The 17,862-nt window shown below is 37.1% G+C and overlaps 1 protein-coding gene across 3 annotated transcripts; it reads right to left on the bottom strand.

Annotated features, from left to right (window-relative positions):
* Window positions 1-17,549, bottom strand: LOC143031832 (uncharacterized). 3 transcript variants are annotated; one of them, XM_076196166.1, is made up of 3 exons: window positions 17,413-17,549; window positions 10,094-10,285; window positions 1-3,831 (listed from the first exon to the last, which is right to left on the bottom strand). In XM_076196166.1, exons 2-3 carry the CDS (start codon window positions 10,113-10,115, stop codon window positions 2,255-2,257), a joined length of 1,599 nt encoding a protein of 532 aa, XP_076052281.1. In that variant the 5' UTR covers window positions 10,116-10,285; window positions 17,413-17,549; the 3' UTR covers window positions 1-2,254. The 3 variants fall into 3 exon arrangements, with proteins under 3 accessions (XP_076052281.1, XP_076052282.1, XP_076052283.1); XM_076196167.1 differs by lacking the exon at window positions 17,413-17,549 and adding an exon at window positions 16,990-17,382; XM_076196168.1 differs by lacking the exon at window positions 10,094-10,285 and having other exon boundaries at window positions 17,413-17,467.
* Between the last annotated feature and the right edge of the window lie 313 nt (window positions 17,550-17,862).

Here is a 17,862-nt window from a genome sequence, read left to right as displayed (position 1 = left end):
TTCTTCTTTTTATTAACCTGGAGACATGGTTTTTGCATGGAGCAAGATAGAGCAACAAAATAGTTATCAAATTACAGCATTTTTAATGCTCTTTCAAACATGTGCAATCTGATCAACATTATACAAAAATGGCATGTTATTTATAATAGTTACAAAAAATTACAAAATTCCATACATTTGACATATATCAAAGTGGAAAGTGTAATTTTGCAGCAAGTCAAACCATCAACTGAAACTACCAAAATAATCATGATTATATGTATCAAACTGCTGTTGCACAGTCATTTGTTTGCTTCTTGAAGCTTTTGAAGCACCATCTATTGTATTCCACAGCATGGAGGAGATATTCCCTCTGCTTGGGACCTGTGATGACATTTGCAAAATCACTCATCATTTTAAATCCATGCTCAGTGATTTCATTACTCAGAGGTTTCTCACATATTCCAAGGCTTTCTTGTAGTCCTCCTTCTCTGGCCATGATTCAACATGATCCAAGAGCCAGTCAGGTCTGGTGCTGAGGATGTGTAACAGAAGGTGGGATTCAGGACCAATGAGATCTACTCGTGTGGTCTTGGCTGTCACCTTCTGAAACACAGGTTTTCTCCTTCTGAAGCTGTCAGAAATCTTGTCATGACCTAACATGCAAACTTTCCTCCCAGTCCCCTGGTCCTGGTAGAACCTGATGTCCTCATCTTTCTTCTCCCTGGATAACAGTCTGTTGCTCTCTATATCCTGGAAAGCATCTGGAGCTCCTATGTTGGGCAGGCTGTCCAATTCCAAGACAAATGCACTCCTCTTTCCTCCAGGGATACTTGCTCTTCATCAGTGCTCTGTGTTTGTCATGGAGTTTCATGAAGATTTTCATGCAATTCTATTCTGTCTGGTCACTGTCTTGATCCTAGCCATCTGCCAGAATGGGATCATAGCTTCAACAATTTCATAGGAAAGGTCTTGAACCAAGGGTTTCCCTGTCTTTTCTGGTAAAAATTGGAAATAAAGGAAGTACTGGAATGCTTGTCTATTGGCGGGAAGTTGGGAACCACTGATGGATGCTGAAGGGCATCCAACCAGGAAGGTTTCAGTGAGATCTGGTGGATGGCCAACTTGATGCTTGTTTGTGGGGGTTCTGAGACATCAACCATATGTACTTGTAGCTCTTTGCTTAATGCCATTGTGAAGTATCTCGTGGATAGTTTTCTGGATTTGGATTGAGTTTCAGTGCTGGCCTTGCTTTTGTATTGTTCAGTATTGCCCAACATCATTAACAGGTTTCTGTAAACAATACAAAATAAAAAGCTAAAATTATGTACAAGTTTTGGTCTAAATTTACTTAAAATTCATACATCCATAAAAAAAAACATGTTCCCAGGTTAGCAAAAAAGCCAGGATTTTCAACAATTTCATATCTTTTAAAATTCACGGGGAAAATTCATCAATTCTAATGGTTCCTATATGTAGATTCTGTTCTTCCATTTGGTACCTAATGTATTGCTGTATCTTGTATAAAAAATTACATCACAAGATATGCTTAGAAATGCCCCAAAATTTGTCCTTTTGGTAGGACAGCAAAAAAAATCAGCCTCCATGTGGCAATGCTTCCATACATCCTACATAGAAGTGGATGTAATTTTTTGGCTTTTTCAGGTCAAAAAAGCATGGGAAAAAGTACAGAAACATATGAAAATATGAAGAAGTTGATTTTGAACAGGTCTGATTAAAAAGAGGTAATAATCTTTCAAATATTCAGTTGTATAATTCCTACTCCAGGTATGTATCATGTTTTTGAATAACTATATACATCTTCTGTACAAGGAAAATGTAACAGTTAATCAATATGAAGCAAATGTCATGTAAAAATTCATCTTATACAGTTTAACACACCCTTGGAGCATCATACATGAGCCTAGATTGCTACCCCTTGCTTTCTCACATCTTCCCCCCTCCCCTGCAAGCAGACAAAGTTGGGGCACAACTTGAATCTCACAGGCATCACCTCCCTCACCATCCCTCCCCCATTTTTTCTCGCACTTAAAGCAAGCTATTATTATTGGCGCCCAACATTCATTCCTAAATAAACAATTCCTCTCCATCAGAGTTTGCTTCAACCAGCCTAATAGTCCTAATGTGACATTTGATACAACGTTTCCTTATGAAAGCTTAGCCGCAAATGTCACAACACTTGAAAGGCTTCTCTCCTGTGTGGGTCTTCTTGTGCAATTTGTCACACTTCCTTATGAAAGCTGCATCACAAAGGTTATATTGGAAGGTTTCCTGTATGGGTCGCCATGTGCTTTTTGAGATGATGCTTGTGTCTGAAAGCTGCAATGCAACGGTCACACTGGAAAGGTTTCTCATCTGTGTGGGTCGCCATGTGACTTTTGAGAGGATACTTTCCTTTGAAAGCTGCATCACAAAGGTCACACTTGAAAGGTTTCTCTCCTGAGTGGGTCATCATGTGATGTTCAAGACCAATCTTTTGCGTAAATGCTGCATCACAAAGGTCACACTGGAAAGGTTTCTCATCTGTGTGGGTCGCCATGTGACTTTTGAGATGATTCTTTCCTCTGAAAGCTGCATCACAAAGGTCACACTTGAAAGGCTTCTCTCCTGAGTGGGTCATCATGTGATATTTAAGACCAGTCTTTTGCGTAAATGCTGCATCACACAGGTCACACTCGAAAGGCTTCTCTCCTGAGTGGGTCATCATGTGACGTTTAAGAGCAGCCTTTCCTATATATGCTGCATCACAAAGGTCACACTGAAAAGGCTTCTCTCCTGTGTGGGTCATCATGTGATGTTTAAGAATAGTTTTATTTCTGAAACTTGTGTTGCAAAGATCGCAATTGTAAGGCTTCTCTCCTGTGTGGGTCCTCATGTGATGATGAAGGTTACCTTTCTCTGCGAAAGCTGCATCACAAAGGTCACAATTGTAAGGCTTCTCTCCTGTGTGGGTCCTCATGTGATATTCAAGTTTACATTTGTTTAGGAAAGCTGCGTCACAAAGGTCACACTGGAAAGGCTTCTTTCCTGTGTGGGTCGCCATGTGATCTTTTAGAATACTCCTTCTTGTGAAAGCTGCATTGCAAAGATCACATTTGTGAGGCTTCTCTCCTGTGTGGGTCATCAAGTGATAGTCAAGACTACCCTTTTGTAGATAAGCTGCACCACAAAGGTTACAAATGTAAGGCTTCTCGCCTGTGTGGGTCCTCATGTGCCGTTGGAGGCTACCTTTCACTGTGAAAGCTGCATTGCAAATGTCACACTGGAAAGGCTTCTCTCCTGTGTGGGTCCTCATGTGATATTTAAGTTTACATTTCTTTAGGAAAGCTGCATCGCAAAGGTCACACTGGAAAGGCTTCTCTCCTGTGTGGGTTGCCATGTGATCTTTTAGAATACTCTCTCTTATGAAAGCTGCATCACAAAGATCACATTTGTGAGGTTTCTCTTCTGTGTGGGTCCTCATGTGCTGTTGAAGGCTACCTTTCACTGTGAAAGCTGCATTGCAAAGGTCACATTCATAAGGCTTCTCTCCTGTGTGGGTCCTCATGTGATATTTAAGTTTACATTTCTTTAGGAAAGCTGCGTCGCAATGGTCACACTGGAAAGGCTTCTCTCCTGTGTGGGTCGCCAGGTGATCTTTTAGAATACTCTTTCTTATGAAAGCTGCATCACAAAGGTCACATTTGTAAGGCTTCTCTCCTGTGTGGGTCATCACATGATGTTCAAGACCAGCCTTTCTTTTAAAAGCTGCATTGCAAAGATCACACTGAAAAGGTTGCTCTCCTGTGTGGGTCGCCATGTCTCTTTCCAGAATACTTTTCCCTCTGAAAGCTGCAAAGGTCACATTTGTAAGGTTCTCTCCCGTGTCTGAGATTTTTTTTTAATCAAGTCTACTTGTAATAGTCAAGGAAAATAAAAATATAGTAACATAGAAAAAAAACATGCGTAAATAACATAATCCACCATTACACTAGTGGCTGCAGCGGGATGGCTCACAAGTACATTTTGACAGCCTGGATTTGGTGTAGTCAGAGCTGTTTGAGGAGGCAGATGACAGAGTAGATAGTTATTGCTAAGAGTTGTGTATGTTGGTAAGTTTAGCATTATGTGTGAGACTGTGATGGGAGATTTACATTGGTAAATGGAGGGGGATGTTTCCTGTCAAGAGGTGGGCATGTGCAAGACAGGGAAGTCTTGCTCTTGTGTGTACTATTTTTTTCAGAATGTCAGTTATGTTCACTGGAGGGTAGCCATATATGGGGGTTTGATTGTAGGTGTGAGGAAGGGATGTATCCTCATGCAAACAATTATAGCAACTACATGCACTGGGTACTAGGCAGAGTTAGTGACCAATGCATTTATGTGCCATCCATTGGTGACATGAATGTCACTGCCAATGTCTTTGTTGAGGGTGGTGTAATTCTTGTGAAGTCATTTGCTCTACTACCTCTCAATTTTGTGCTTTCATATATCACATTTTTGTTATACTACATAGAAATTCATGTGTTTTTCTAGTATCTTACAATGGCATATGACAGAAAAAAGATAAATACAGAACATTGATGGAACTAAATTACTTTGATAATACAATGCACATAAATCATAGTTTAGCAGACATTTTATTTTCTATTTTATTTTATGATCTTGGGTACTTTGCCTCCAGAATGTCATGCAAGTGCAACCATGTTGGAGTTCCACTTGTCTTGGTAATTTCTCTCCATCCCAGTAATATTTTGGTGGAACCTTTCTCCACGCTCATTACTCACTGCTCCAAGGTTCGGAGGGAAGAAGTTAATATGGGAGTGGAGAAGAGAATTTTTGTGATATTCAGCACCACATATTCTCAAAAAGCTGTAACAACTTCTAGATACACTCTTGGTAATCTAGTATTACCATGGAGGCCACGGCAGATCAACTCAAATGCTTCCCATGCTCTCAGTTCGTTTAAGGTAAGAAACAGTGGCAAATCCAGGGGGGCAGGGCTAAAGCCCCCTCCAAATTTGTTCTTTCATTACCTCATTGCAGAGGTCAAGAAACCTCCCTCGTGTATACTGGTACTTGTCAGATTTTTTTCCAGGATTTAATAAAAACCTTCAGTGAGAATAATTGGAAGGATATTCAACACATTATTGAGGATAAATCTTTAAAAATGTAAGATTAAGTATTAATTTTGCCCAGTATATTGAAAGAAACTCAATCAAATGAGAACATATACTCCAATCTATATTAAAAATTATTGTATTCGTGCATCTGTTTAAAAGCATCATCTATATTTACAAAATCCAAGTTAGCCCCTACCCCCAAATTTTGATCCTGGATCTGCCACTGGTAAGAAGCTCCTTAGAGTCCTTATTCTTCAGAAACCCGCTTGCATACCTTTAAGGAGCCCAATGACCTTGAGATCCCTACAGAGACACTAGTACTAACTGTTCTTGACAGCTTCCAAAGGCACTCCATATTATCATATGGCTCCTTCAGATTTATCTAGTAGCCTTGAATGCATTACTCATTTACAAACACATATACATGCATATTTGAAAAACTAGAGGTAATGAGTAAAAAATGGTTTCACATTTGAAAGCAATACATCAAAATTAGGCTAGAACAACTATTTTACTCCTTGCCTCAATTTCTCTGTAAATCAGAGTAACCAATATAGAATTGATTGGTCTGTAGTTGTAGAAAGATGATTTATCACCATTTTTAAATACGAGAATAATGTTTGCCTGCCCCCCTCCCCTCAGAAAATATAGAAACGAATCCAGTGTCGACCAACTTACCAAATACTTCCATTAAGTGCTCACATATTTCAAATCTACATTTGTTTAACACTTGGAATTTTTCATGTGAAGTAGGGGATTTTGTAGCTTCAAGTCTACCTATATGACTATGTCTTCCTTGCTAATGCTGATGTTAGTATATCTCTCTTCTTCCCAATGAAGTTGTAAAACTCAGTCAGGTACCACATCTAACATCTCTTTTATAGATACTGAATGAAAATACTTCCCAATATCATGTTATTTCCCATCTTCCAGAGGTTGACACCTTATGGACACAACCAGCAGGGGAGAGGGGAACCAAGAGAAAATGTTGCTTCCCTTTTCCTTTCCTTTATTAAACTTAGATATTATTGCTACACTAATCCAGGCATAATCAATTTATATCAACAGTGCACACACTCTTGAAACGTGTATTTACCTAGTTGTATTTTACAGGACGGGAACTATGCTCGTTGTGACCTGTTTTCGTATCTCTCTACATCCAGTTTATTCTTGAATTCATGATTAGTTCTGGCATTCCCTGTTTAGTTTGTTCTAGACATAGATCACTCTGTGTGGGAAACTGTTCTTTTTCAGGTCTCTTCTGTAACTGTCCTTCTTTAGCTTCTTATCGTGTCCTCTTGTTTCTCTCTTGTCCCATTTCAATAGGTCATCTCTATCAAGAACTTCCATCCCTTTCATAATTCTGAAGATGGTCAACAAGTCGCCTCTTTCCCTCCTCTGCTCCAATGTTGACAGCTGTAATTTCTCCAATCTTTGTTCATATGTCAAATTTGAAAGTGTGGGTGCTATCTTTGTCGCCGCTCTTTGGATTCTTTCTAATTTCTTTGTGTTTTTCTTTGTGCTTGGTGCCCACATTGATATAGAATATTCTAGTTTTGGTCTCATCAATGTAGTAATTATTTTCTTAACCATCTCTTCATCCATGTAGTCGAAGGCCACTTTCATTGATCTTAATAAGTTCTAATTCTCTCCGAATAATTTATTTACATGTTTGTTAGGTGTCAAGTCACTTGAGATGATTACTCCTAGGTCCCTTTCTGCTGAGTTTACTTTCTTTACTATTTTGTTTCCAATCGTATATTTTCCTGAAACTCTATTTCTGCCTCTTCTAAATTCCATTATGCAGTATATTGAAGTTCATCTCGTATTTCTGGCTCCATTCCCATACTTTATCCAGGTCATCTTGTAGCGATCTGCAATCTTCTTCTGTTTTCACTCTCTTGAGTAATTTGGCATCGTCGGCAAAAAAATTTATGTAACAATTTACTCCTTCGTCCATATCATTTATGTATATGGCAAACATTAAAGGAGCCAAAACAGAGCCTTGTGGGACACCACTTTTTACATCTTCCCATTTCGAACTTTCGTCTCTAAGTACCACTCTCATTTTTCTCCCAGTTAAAGTCCTTCACCCATTCCGATAGCTTACCTTCAATTCCTATTTTTTCAATTTTATTTATCATTTTTTTGCGTGGTACCTTGTCAAAAGCTTTCTGCAAATCCAGGAAGGTGGAGTCTGCCCATCCATCTCTTTCTTGTACTATCTCAATTAGTCTCGAGTAAAAGTAGATTAGATTTGTGGTGCACGATCTTCCACTTCTAAAACCAAATTGTTTGGGGTTTATCATTTTATTTTCATCCAAATGTTTGGTCCATCTGTTCCTGATAATCTTTTTGCATATTTTTGCTACTGTGCTTGTGAGGGATACCGGTTTAAAGTTTGTAGGATCTTCCCTGTTTCCTCCTTTGTGTATTGGTACTATGTTTGCATCTTTCCAATCTTGCAGTACCTTTCCCTCTTTTAATGAGAAGTCTATCATCTTGTGTAGTTTATCGCTCAGTTCGTCTATACACTCTTTTAGTATCCAATTTGCAATTTCATCTGGTCTGTGTAACTTTCTGACATTTTGGCTTTTTATTTGGTCTCTTATTTCCTTCTGTGCTATTCTAATTTCCTTCATCATGGGTGAGCTCCCTAGTTGTTTGTCCTCCCGGGGTTGTGAGCTCTCAGTTGTAAAAACAGACCTGAAATGTCTGATCATAACTTCTGCCATCTCTGTGTCGTCTATGTACTCTTTATCTCCTTCCCGCAATTATACTGTATCATGCTTATCCTTTAGTTTGTAGTTTATATATCTGAAAAAGATTTTTGATTGATCCTTACATTTGTCTATGATATCCCTTTCATATTCTATTTTTTCTTTCCTGCATATGTTTACATATTCGTTTCAAAGTTTTTGATAAGTTTGCCATTTAGATGTTTTCCTGTCTTTTTTTTTCTTCATTTTTTCCAAGCTATATCTCTCCTGGCTTTAGCCTCACTACATCTTTTGTTGAACCAACATTTTATATAAATTTAATTTTGTTTCTTTTTTGGTACATATTTGTTAACTCCCTCTTTATATTTTTCTTTAAATATGTTCCATTTGTCTTCCATATTTGTTTCCTCTTTAGAGAACCTATCCCAATTTGCATTTTGGAAAAATTTCCTTAGTTTTACAAAGTTCGTTTTGTTGTACATAAATCTTCCTTCTCTATGTTTATCATTTCTATGTTGTTCTGTTCTTTTAATTCAAACTCTATTAGTATATGGTTGCTTTTTCCAATTGGTGTTTTATACTCCATTCTGTTCACAATATCTGGTTCAGAGGTTAATATTAGGTCTAGTTTCGATGGTTCCTCATTGTTTCTATATCTAGTATTCTCCTTAACCCATTGTGTTAGAGTGTATTCGATGGTCATATCTAGTAGCATGTTGCTCCAGAGTTCATCTCCCCCTTTAACTGTCATTTCTTCCCAAATTATGTCTTTTGCATTAAAATCACTCATGATTACTATGTTTCCACCCTCTTTCTGTTACTTGTTTAGCACCGTTTTCGTTTCTTCCAATAATTTGGAGTGTTCACTATCTGACCACGCATGGGTTTTTGGTGGCACATACACTACTACAAATTTCTGCTTTTCATCTTTTTGTTGGCAATTTTAATCATAATTACTTCTGTATTTCCCTGACCTTCAATTATCTTTGTCACATAAAAACTCTTTTTGGTCAATATCATGACACCTCCTTACTTTTCAGTTCTGTTTTTTCCCCAGTGGTTATTTAGACCATGTCCTATGTGGTCCTTTCAGTTTTATCTCTACTCAGCCCATAATGTCAGGTTTTTCTGTTTCTATATAGTCATTTAATTTGTTGATTCCAGAGATCATACTATCGATGTTTGTGTATGCCACTTCTATTTTCATATTTTTTCTTTTTTGGTTTAGGTTTCCATTTTTTTTATATACCATTTTTTCAGTCTCAAATCCAGCACTCTCTCTCTCTCTCTCTCAAAAAAAAAAAAAATAAATAAAAAAAAAAAAAAAAAATATATATATATATATATATATAATAATAATAATAATAATAAAAAAAATCTGTCTGTTCTCTTTTCATTTCTATCACTTACTTCAATTCTGAAACCTTTGCCTTTCTCTTTTTCCTCATCATTCGTTTCCTTTTGTATTCTTATATTTTTGAATTTCTCGCTATTTGCCAGTTTGACCGCTTTTGATAATACTTCCTCTGCCATCATTTGTGTTCTTAGTTTTCTTTTTAGAGGTCTGTGATGTTTTTCTTTTGAGTATTTGCCTATCCTGTGAATCTCATCGATTTCTTTAATGAGATTTTGATCTTCATCCTGTATTTCAGAATTTCTTTGACTAGTTCTTTTTGGTATCTATACATATCATGCTTCTCCTGTATACCATGGACCACAATGCACTTGCCTTTGTCATCTGTGTCTCTCACCAAATTTTCCTTCTCTTCTATTACTTTTATAACTGTTTCTTTTGTATTTTCTTCCATCTGCTCTTTTAATATTTTTTCTAAATGATATTTCTTGATTTTCCTGTTCTTTCTTCCATTGATTCTTTATTTCAATGAGGTCTGTTTCTTTAGTTGATTCTGCTACTTTACTGGTCACTACTTGCAACTGTTCATTTACCTCCTTTTTAGTTCATCATTCTTATTTTCATCCTCATTTTTCAGTCTTTCATTTTCTCTCTTAAGACTTTCTATTTCACTTTTTAGGTCACTCAATTCTTTGATAGTTTGCTCATTGTTTTTGTTTTTGTTTTTGTTTTGTAGTGTAATCAGTTCCTTGTGAACAGCTAGGTAATCAAACTTCAAGTCTATGATATCTTCCATCAGCTCCCTTATTTCGCGATTTCTTAGTGCATTGCTATACCTACTTTCTCTATCTATATCAAAACTTCTTCCTATTTTGCTTGACTTCCTTTGAAAACCTGAAAAAACATTATTTTCCCACCTTGGGTTTTTCCTCGGAGCATCCAATATACAGTGGCACTTAGGCAGGGATGTGTGCTGTCTCCTTTGCTGTTTAATCTTGCACTGGAGAAAGCAGTGAGGCAGATTACCAACCATCTAGGTGGAGCTAAGTTATCCAATGGTCAGATAACCCACCTTGCTTATGCCGATGATGTGGATGTGGTGGCCGAGACTGTGGAGGAAATTAACGAGATCTTTACAGTATTCCAGAGAACAGCAGAACAGATAGGCCTAAAATGCAATGAGCAGAAAACGGAAATTATGAAACTAAGTAGAAATGGGATTTATACACCAGGAGAAGAGCAAGTTGGATCACTAAGGGTGAAGAAAGTGGATAAGTTCAAGTACCTAGGATCCATTGTCAGTGAAAGAAATGAATTGGACATGGAAATAAACAAACGAATAGCTGTAGGAAACAGATGTTACCATGCCCTGGCATCTGTAATGAAGAGTCGGACCATCAGCAGAAGAACTAAGATAAGAACATATAACATTGTAATAAAACCAACAGTCCTGTACAGATGTGAGACATGGACACTGACAAAAGAAAGGGAGAAGAGACTGGAAATTTTTTAAAACAATATCCTGAGAAGAATCCTCGGCCCAGTATATGATGAAGAAGAAGGGAAATGGAGACTAAGACATAACAGGGAAATTAGAGATCAGACTCGGCAACCGTACATTCAGGATGAAATACGGGGAAGAAGAGCAAGGTGGGCTGGACACTGCATACAAATGGAGGCAGACAGACTACCAAAGAAGGTGATGGAAGGAAGAGTGGAGGGCAGACGACCAGTAGGGAGACCCAGGTACAGATGGATGGATGTAGTAAGGAAAGGACATGGAGAGGGTGGCACCAAGAGAGGACTGGAAGGAATTGGCAGAGGATAGAACCATCTGGAGAGGCATAGTGAAAGCGGTGAAGGGCCGTCCAGCCTGACAACCAACAGAGTAGTAGAGTAGTAGAGTACTTGGGTATCACACCTCTTGGGCTCTCAACTATACTCACTTCCAGTCCTCTCTTCATTGATTCCTTTGTTGTTTTTTCTTCACTATCCTTTTCCATTTTTGCCAGAAACTATAACAAAAAACTAGAAATGGAGAGAAAAGTGTTCACCAGTCACGAGTGTGTGTGTATATTTACCTAGTTGTATTATACGGGAAGGGAGCTATGCTCATGGTAACCCGTTTTTGTATCTTTCAGCATAAAATTTATTCTTAAAATTGTGATTAGTATTTGCACACACTGTTTTTTCATCTAAGTCATTCCATGTATCCAGCATTCTGTGTGGGAAGCTATTCTTTTTCCTATCTCTTCTATAGTTGTCCTTTTTGAGTATCTTTTCATGGCCTCTTGTTTTTCCATTGTCATTTTTTAGTAAATTTTTTCTGCCAAGGATTTCCATTCCTTTCATGATTCTATATATAGTCAGTAGATCACCTCTTTCTTTTTTTTGCTCTAGTGTTGGTAGTTCTAGTTTTGATAATCTTTGTTCTTATGTTAACGTGGAAACAACACTGACAATAGTTAACATGTACATTCCCCCCAATCATCCCTCACAGTTCCAAACACCTTCAGGCCTCAATTTAGCCAACTAGCCTCAATCCCCAACCTGATCATGGGTAGTGACTTCAACGCCAAGTTGTCTGCCTGGTATGTCGACAACCCTGACACAGACAGAGGGCTTGATATACAGACTCAGTTTGAGTCATTGACTATCATGAACAACACACACAATCATACACATATCCCACACCAAGCCCTCTACACTCCCTCCTCTCCTGATATCACCTTCTGCTCCCCCTGCCTAACCCCAACAACATCATGGAGAGTGGTCGCCCTTGGTTCTGACCACCTTCCAATCATCATCACCACCAAAACAAGATGCACCCCAGTTGGCCACAGACACACATACACCAATTACAAGAGAGCTAACGGGGAAGCTTTTACCGAAGAGACAGAACAACATTTTGAAACACTTAACAGTATACCAATCACAAACATAAACAATGCTGTGCACACTTTTAATACAATCATACAAAATGCAGACAAGAGATACATCCCTAGAGGCAACAGAAAATCACACAACCCCAACTTCACACCAGAAATCCAAGACCTCATCAGACAACGTGACACACTTAAACACGATACCCCCACACCTATCCCTCAAAACATAGCAGACCAAATACAAACACTAAACACTGTGATTGCCAATAAAATACACGAACAAAAAACACAAAATTGGCAAAACTTTATCACAAAACAAACACCAGCAAATTGTACAAAACACTCAACAGCATTACACTATCCAACAGTAACACAACATGCTCTCACACAGCAATAATCACAACAACAGACAATCTACCCTCAAACAGACAACAAGCAAACACACTCATAAATCATTTTGCACAGACAAGCCATCTCACTTCTCACCCTGACGACCGATGCACTATTTGACGTAAGAAAGACTTTCCCACAGACTCAGACTATACACCCTTCATAGACAGTCAGACAAAACACATAATACATAATCTCAAGCACTTATTTGCCTGTGGCCCTGATAACATAAGCAACATCCACCTAAAACACATTGGACCACAAGGTATACACGCACTCACAAACATTGCAAACTACAGCTTTTCACACAACACTATACCCGACATCTGGAAGCATGGTAAAATAATCACCATTCCAAAACCAAACAAAGACCCAACAATCCCAACATCGCACCGCCCAATCACACTTCTCTGCACCCCCTCTAAAGTCATTGAATGCCTAATACTTCAACTTGTCACACCACATATTCTCCTTGCTGACTCACAACACGGTTTTAGGCCACTACACTCCACAAACACTCTTCTGATAAACCTCACAAAAAGAATTTTAGATGGCATCAATTCAGATAGGCCCCACCACAGAACACTTCTTATAACACTAGACATTAGTAAAGCTTTTGATGCTATCCCCTGCCACAACCTAACAAATAAAATAAATAACACAGACATACACAATAACACCAAAAGATGGCTGACCAATTATCTGGCAGGTAGGAATGCTTACGTGTCATATAATGGCCAATCATTGCACATCAGAAACATTAAGAACGGAGTACCACAGGGCTCTGTTCTATCCCCCACGCTCTTTAATCTATACATGCATGACTTTCCCACACCAGACACCTCAGAAATACACATCTCTTCCTACACAGATGACCTAACAATCACATGCACACATCGTAACACAGACAAAACTGCAGAAATAATCCAGCCATACCTTGATACACTCAACACATGGTTCATCACAGACTCAAAATAGCTCCAACCAAATCTACAGCAACACTTCTCACCAACTGGACAAAAGAACACAAATACATACCTCATCTCTACATCAACAACACTAATACCACACACACACACACACCGAAAATTCTTGGTGTAACATGTCTTTCAAACAACACATCACAAACATAAAAAACAAATGCACACTTAGACTTAATGCACTTGTCAATCGCTGGAATAACATTTGGACAAAACAAAGAAACTAATACAACAATATACAAACAATTACGCTCAGTGATGAATTATGCGAGTCCTGCATGGGCTCCTAATCTCAGTGAGACACACCACAACTCCCTTCAAATCATACAAAACAAAGCCCTAAAAACAATTACAGGCTGCACAAATACAACACCTACAGACCATTTACACCATGAAATAAAAGTCCAAAAAGTCAAGGACCACCTCGACATGAGAGGCACACAAACACTTGCCGCAGCCACCACAAACACATCACACCCACTACACTACATAGCAGAACACCCACACACACCAAGAAACATTAAAACAACACCCAAAGACCTTTATCACACACAGATACTCTCTTCTCTTCCTCCACAACCACCAAATACCAGCCTCCAGAAACATATTCATAATCATATCACTCACCGCTCCATTAACACACTGAAAGACAGCACACTGCTGCATGCCAGACCCCTTGATATCCATCCTTCTGAATCCTCTCTCCCACGAAAGGACAGAGTCCACCTGGCCAGACTGCGGTGCGGCCACCACCCAGCACTTCTAAGCTACCAGAAGAGGCTGGATGACCGCATTGTGGACAGCTGCCCAGGATGTAACAGTTCACCCCATACCATACAACACATAATGGAAGACTGCATTATGCACAATCATGCACGCAAACAACACAACATACAATCTATAAAGGATTTGTGAGAAAACCCAATTTCGGCTGTGGCATTCCTTGGGGAGACGGGACTGCAACAACAACTACAACAACTTTGTTGTTGCTCTCTTTATTCTTTCTAGTTTCTTTATATTCTTTTTAGTACTGGGTGTCCATAGTGTCGCTACATATTCCAGTTTTGGTCTAATCAATGTGACTAATATTTTTTTTTTTTTATCATTTCTTTATCCAAGTATTCAAATGCCACTTTCATTGATCTTAGTAGGTTGTATGTGTGTGCACTTTAACCATACCTCACCTCTTCTTTTTTTTTTTTTTTTCTTTTTTTTTGAGAACAGGATTAAGGATTTCTGAGTGGCATTTGTACATTTTGTTTCTTGTAGTTAATACAAGTTCTGCGGCTTACCACTTTACTTTCTCCCATCCAAAATTAACCCTCCCCCCCAAGAAAATAAAAAATAAAAAAATAAAAATAAATAAACATTGTAAGTGGTACATTGATCTATAATTTCTTCATGACAGCTAGATTTTTAGAAATAAAAGTTTTGAGTAAGAGAAGCTTAAAATACTAGAAGTTATTGAGAAACAACACATTAAAAGATGTGGCTTTCTCAACCAATGAATGATTACAAAGGATTACAAAGGTGGAGCATGCTGACAGGAGACCTTTTGGTCCATATCTAGGTTGGATGCAAAACAAATCACTAATAATAAATTAATAAATAAAAACTATAATAATGCAAATAACAAATAAAATACATAAATAAATGCATAGGTATAGTTAAATAATAAACAAACAGGTAAATAGTAAATAATAATTTTACATATAACTAATAATAAATGAAAATCAAACAGACAAATGATAACAAAACAAAAACAAATAATATCGAATCAATTATAATCATTACAGGATCTTGCTTAGGTGTTTATCTAAATGATTCTTAAAGCTTTGAACTGAACTACATTACACTACCTGTACAGGAAGTTTATTCCATTCATTAATTACACAGTTGACAAAGTTGTTTCTACCTACAACTTTTCTATTTCCGGACAGTTTGAGACCATTATTTCTTGTCTGATTCTCATTCAATGTGAAAATTTTGTCAATTTTGACACCATACCTAAGTACATGGTCTAATTACCCTCATTGGATACCTAATGACCTTTACTTAAGGTATATATATATATATATATATATATGTGTATAACATTTTTTAATGACACCACCACCCCCCCCCCTTATCAGAAGGCTAGAATGGTGCCCTTTACAGAGGAATTTGTAGTGCTATTTATTGAACCATGACCTTGGTTCAACTTCAATAGTGGTAGGGTTCAAACCACCATCCCCTTGACTTTCACTACAAGTAATGATGCCCTAACTCATTTGGCCAACAAGCTTCCATATATATAATATATATAAATATATATATATATATATATATATATATATATATATATATACATACATACATATATATATATATATATATATATATATATATACATATATATATATGTGTATATATCAAGGGCTACTATAACACAGGACGTGCGCACCCAGATCCCTGTGTCCGCTAGCGGAGGCCATTGCTTTCTTTGTAACCTAACATTTTATATTGGACAAATATATCAAAACTAGACACCTAACATTGTATATAGGACAAATATATCAACTATTGACTTATTCAATGCAGTTTAAGTTAATATAAACTTTTATAGTGAAATAAGATACTATTTCTAAGGCACTGTTATGCTTTGAAAAAGCATAACAGTGCCTTAGAAATAATTTCTTATTTCTTATTTCTTATAAAAGTTTATATTAACTTAAACTGCATTGAATAAGTCAGTAGTCGATATATTTGTCCTATATACAATGTTAGGTGTCTAGTTTTGATATATTTGTCCAATATAAAATGTTAGGTTACAAAGAAACCAATGGCCTCCACTAGCGGACCCAGGGATCTGGTATACAGTATATATATATATGTATATATGTATATATATATATATATATATATATATATATATATATATATATATATATATATATATATATATATATACATACACTCACATATACATCTTAACCATACCTAACCTATCGTTTCTCTTTTACATATATATATATATATATATATATATATATATATATATATATGTGTGTGTGTGTGTGTGTGTGTATTTTTTTTTAAACGGACTTAAAGAACTTTGAGTTGCATTTTTATATTTTATTTTCATATATATTTTTATGACTTTCTTGATTTCCAACCTGTTTTGCTGCACACGTTACTCGATTTAATAATCCCCCACCCAAAAACCTCAATTTCCCACAGGTCCCCCAAGATCGTTGGGGAGGAGATGTAGGTATAAGTTGAAAAAATCATTACTTGAAAACTACGGATTTTCGACGGAAATGATGTACACCATCAATCAATACACAACATATCTCACCAGAAACACATAAGCCACATCAGAAAATCGTTGGTTGGGTGAAACTATAAATTGTCCTTTATCTCTTGTAATTAATAATGTGAGTTTTGTGGCTTGCCAGTGTATTTTTTCACATCCAACATGTCTCCCCCCCACAAAATATAAATATACACTGTGGGTGGAACTGCAATATATAATTTCTTGATAGCTAATTTTTAAAGTAGATATACTAAGCCACTTACCACAGTATCCCGTTTGCTTCATTCAAGCCACAAATATAATCATAATAATGCTTAGATAATATATAAGCATTAATTCAATATCTTTTCATTCTTCACTTTTTTTTTCAAATAATGCGTATTCATACTTCGTCTTCTTTTGTGCATAACTTTGTACTTGATTTAATTGAGCTTCAATCGATATCTAAAATTGTTATAAAACATCAGCATATAATGTAAAGTACTTCCTAATACTTAGAAGGTTATTGTTATTCGAGATACTTTCAAAAACTTAGATATCCCGTCTAAAATTCCCCCCTGCACAAGTTTTTGAAGCATTGGGCTTCTTTCTCATAACTGATTACAACATTCTTTCTCAAGTATCGAAAACCTAGATAGCTACAACCATGATGGCCTGTAACTTGCATGGATTATCCAACAACGTACCTTACTGTCGAATTTTACAAATAATTTCATCAGTACATGATGGCTTCCTTCTTTGTTTACAATTTTCGTAATACTTCAGTCTCACAAATGACCTAAGAATTTAAAATATAATTGCAACTCTGCAAGATCACTTATAGAAATTGTTTTACATTGTTATTCTTACCCAAATAATAACAAAGACAACTTTAACAGAAGTTTTATTAAAGGGTAACGTCAATCAATCAATCAATTCAGCCATCCTGAATCAACAGCTGAACAATTAAAGGCCTCTTTCATACATACATATACCAAGGCTTTTTCCCCCTTACAAGGGGGGTAGCCAAAAAGAAAAAGGCACAAAATCAATCCCACCCATTCCACCCCTGAATACACTCCACACCCCTCCACCCTCCCTCTTATCTTAGCACCTCCTGAATGACGGGTCATCCCTGCACCTTGTCCACTGCCCTG

This window comes from Oratosquilla oratoria, chromosome 12 (genome assembly GCF_046742065.1).
Source record: "Oratosquilla oratoria isolate Oo_2021 chromosome 12, ASM4674206v1, whole genome shotgun sequence".
Lineage (NCBI taxonomy): Eukaryota > Metazoa > Arthropoda > Malacostraca > Stomatopoda > Squillidae > Oratosquilla > Oratosquilla oratoria.
Note: the sequence above shows the minus strand (reverse complement) of the source record. Positions and strands in the feature narration are given on the sequence as shown.

Excerpts from the sequence above, each read along its gene's own strand:
- LOC143031832 (XM_076196166.1), bottom strand. The coding sequence starts at position 10,115 with ATGCTCCGAGGAAAAACCCAAG. Across the intron at positions 3,832-10,093 it reads GCTCCGAGGAAAAACCCAAG|CTTTCAGAGGGAAAAGTATT; the intron begins GTGGGAAAATAA and ends TGACCTTTGCAG.